General features: G+C 60.5%; 1 protein-coding gene across 1 annotated transcript; it reads left to right on the top strand.

Annotated features, from left to right (window-relative positions):
• Nucleotides 1-5: 5 nt before the first annotated feature.
• Nucleotides 6-994, top strand: LOC104488229 (ephrin type-A receptor 2-like; the record flags this gene model as incomplete). Its single annotated transcript, XM_010133908.1, has 3 exons — nt 6-185; nt 270-419; nt 869-994. Coding segments are annotated over 3 exons (456 nt in total), but the record flags the coding sequence as incomplete, so codon positions are not given.
• Between the last annotated feature and the right edge of the window lie 6 nt (nt 995-1,000).

Here is a 1,000-nt window from a genome sequence, read left to right as displayed (position 1 = left end):
TCCAGCTGGTGGGGATGTTGCGGGGCATCGCCGCCGGCATGAAGTACTTGGCCAACATGAATTACGTCCACCGGGATCTGGCCGCCCGCAACATCTTGGTGAACAGCAACCTGGTGTGCAAAGTGTCCGACTTTGGGCTTTCCCGGGTGTTGGAAGATGACCCCGAAGCCACCTACACCACCAGCGTAAGTGCCACCGAGGGGGGGTTGGCCAATGGTGGGGTTGGGTTGGGTTTGGGGGGCGCAGGCTTGACCCCGGTGTCCCCGTAGGGTGGGAAGATCCCCATCCGTTGGACGGCCCCCGAAGCCATCTCCTTCCGCAAGTTCACCTCCGCCAGCGACGTCTGGAGCTACGGCATCGTCATGTGGGAGGTGATGTCCTACGGCGAGCGGCCGTACTGGGAGCTCTCCAACCATGAGGTGAGCCACCACCCTCCCACCACTCAGTTTGGGGGGGGTTATGGCCATACTGGGAGCTCTCCAACCATGGGGTGAACAACCACCATCCCACCACCCACTTTTGGAGGGTTTATGGCCATACTGGTTGTTCTCCAACCATGGGGTGAACAACCACAATCCCACCACCTACTTTTGGAGGGTTTATGGCCATACTGGTTGTTCTCCAACCACGGGGTGAACAACCACCATCCCACCACCCACTTCTGGAGAGTTTATGGCCATACTGGTTGTTCTCCAACCACAGGGTGAACAACCACCATCCCACCACACACTTTTGGGGGGTTTATTGCAAACGGACCATTTTGGGGGGCGGCAGAAGACGCCCCCACAATCACTTTTGGTTGGGAGAGCCCTTCCCACCTTCTCGCTCGCTTCCTCGGGAGCCCCACCCGACCTCTTCCTCCCGCCAGGTGATGAAGGCCATCAACGAGGGCTTCCGCCTGCCCGCCCCCCTGGACTGCCCCTCCGCCATCTACCAGCTGATGATGCAGTGCTGGCAGCAGGAGCGCGCCCGGCGCCCCAAGTTCGCCGACATCGTCAGC

The sequence above is a fragment of the Buceros rhinoceros genome, unplaced genomic scaffold (genome assembly GCF_000710305.1).
Source record: "Buceros rhinoceros silvestris isolate BGI_N320 unplaced genomic scaffold, ASM71030v1 scaffold34263, whole genome shotgun sequence".
NCBI classification, from domain to species: domain Eukaryota; kingdom Metazoa; phylum Chordata; class Aves; order Bucerotiformes; family Bucerotidae; genus Buceros; species Buceros rhinoceros.
This window is presented reverse-complemented; position numbering and strand designations above follow the sequence as displayed.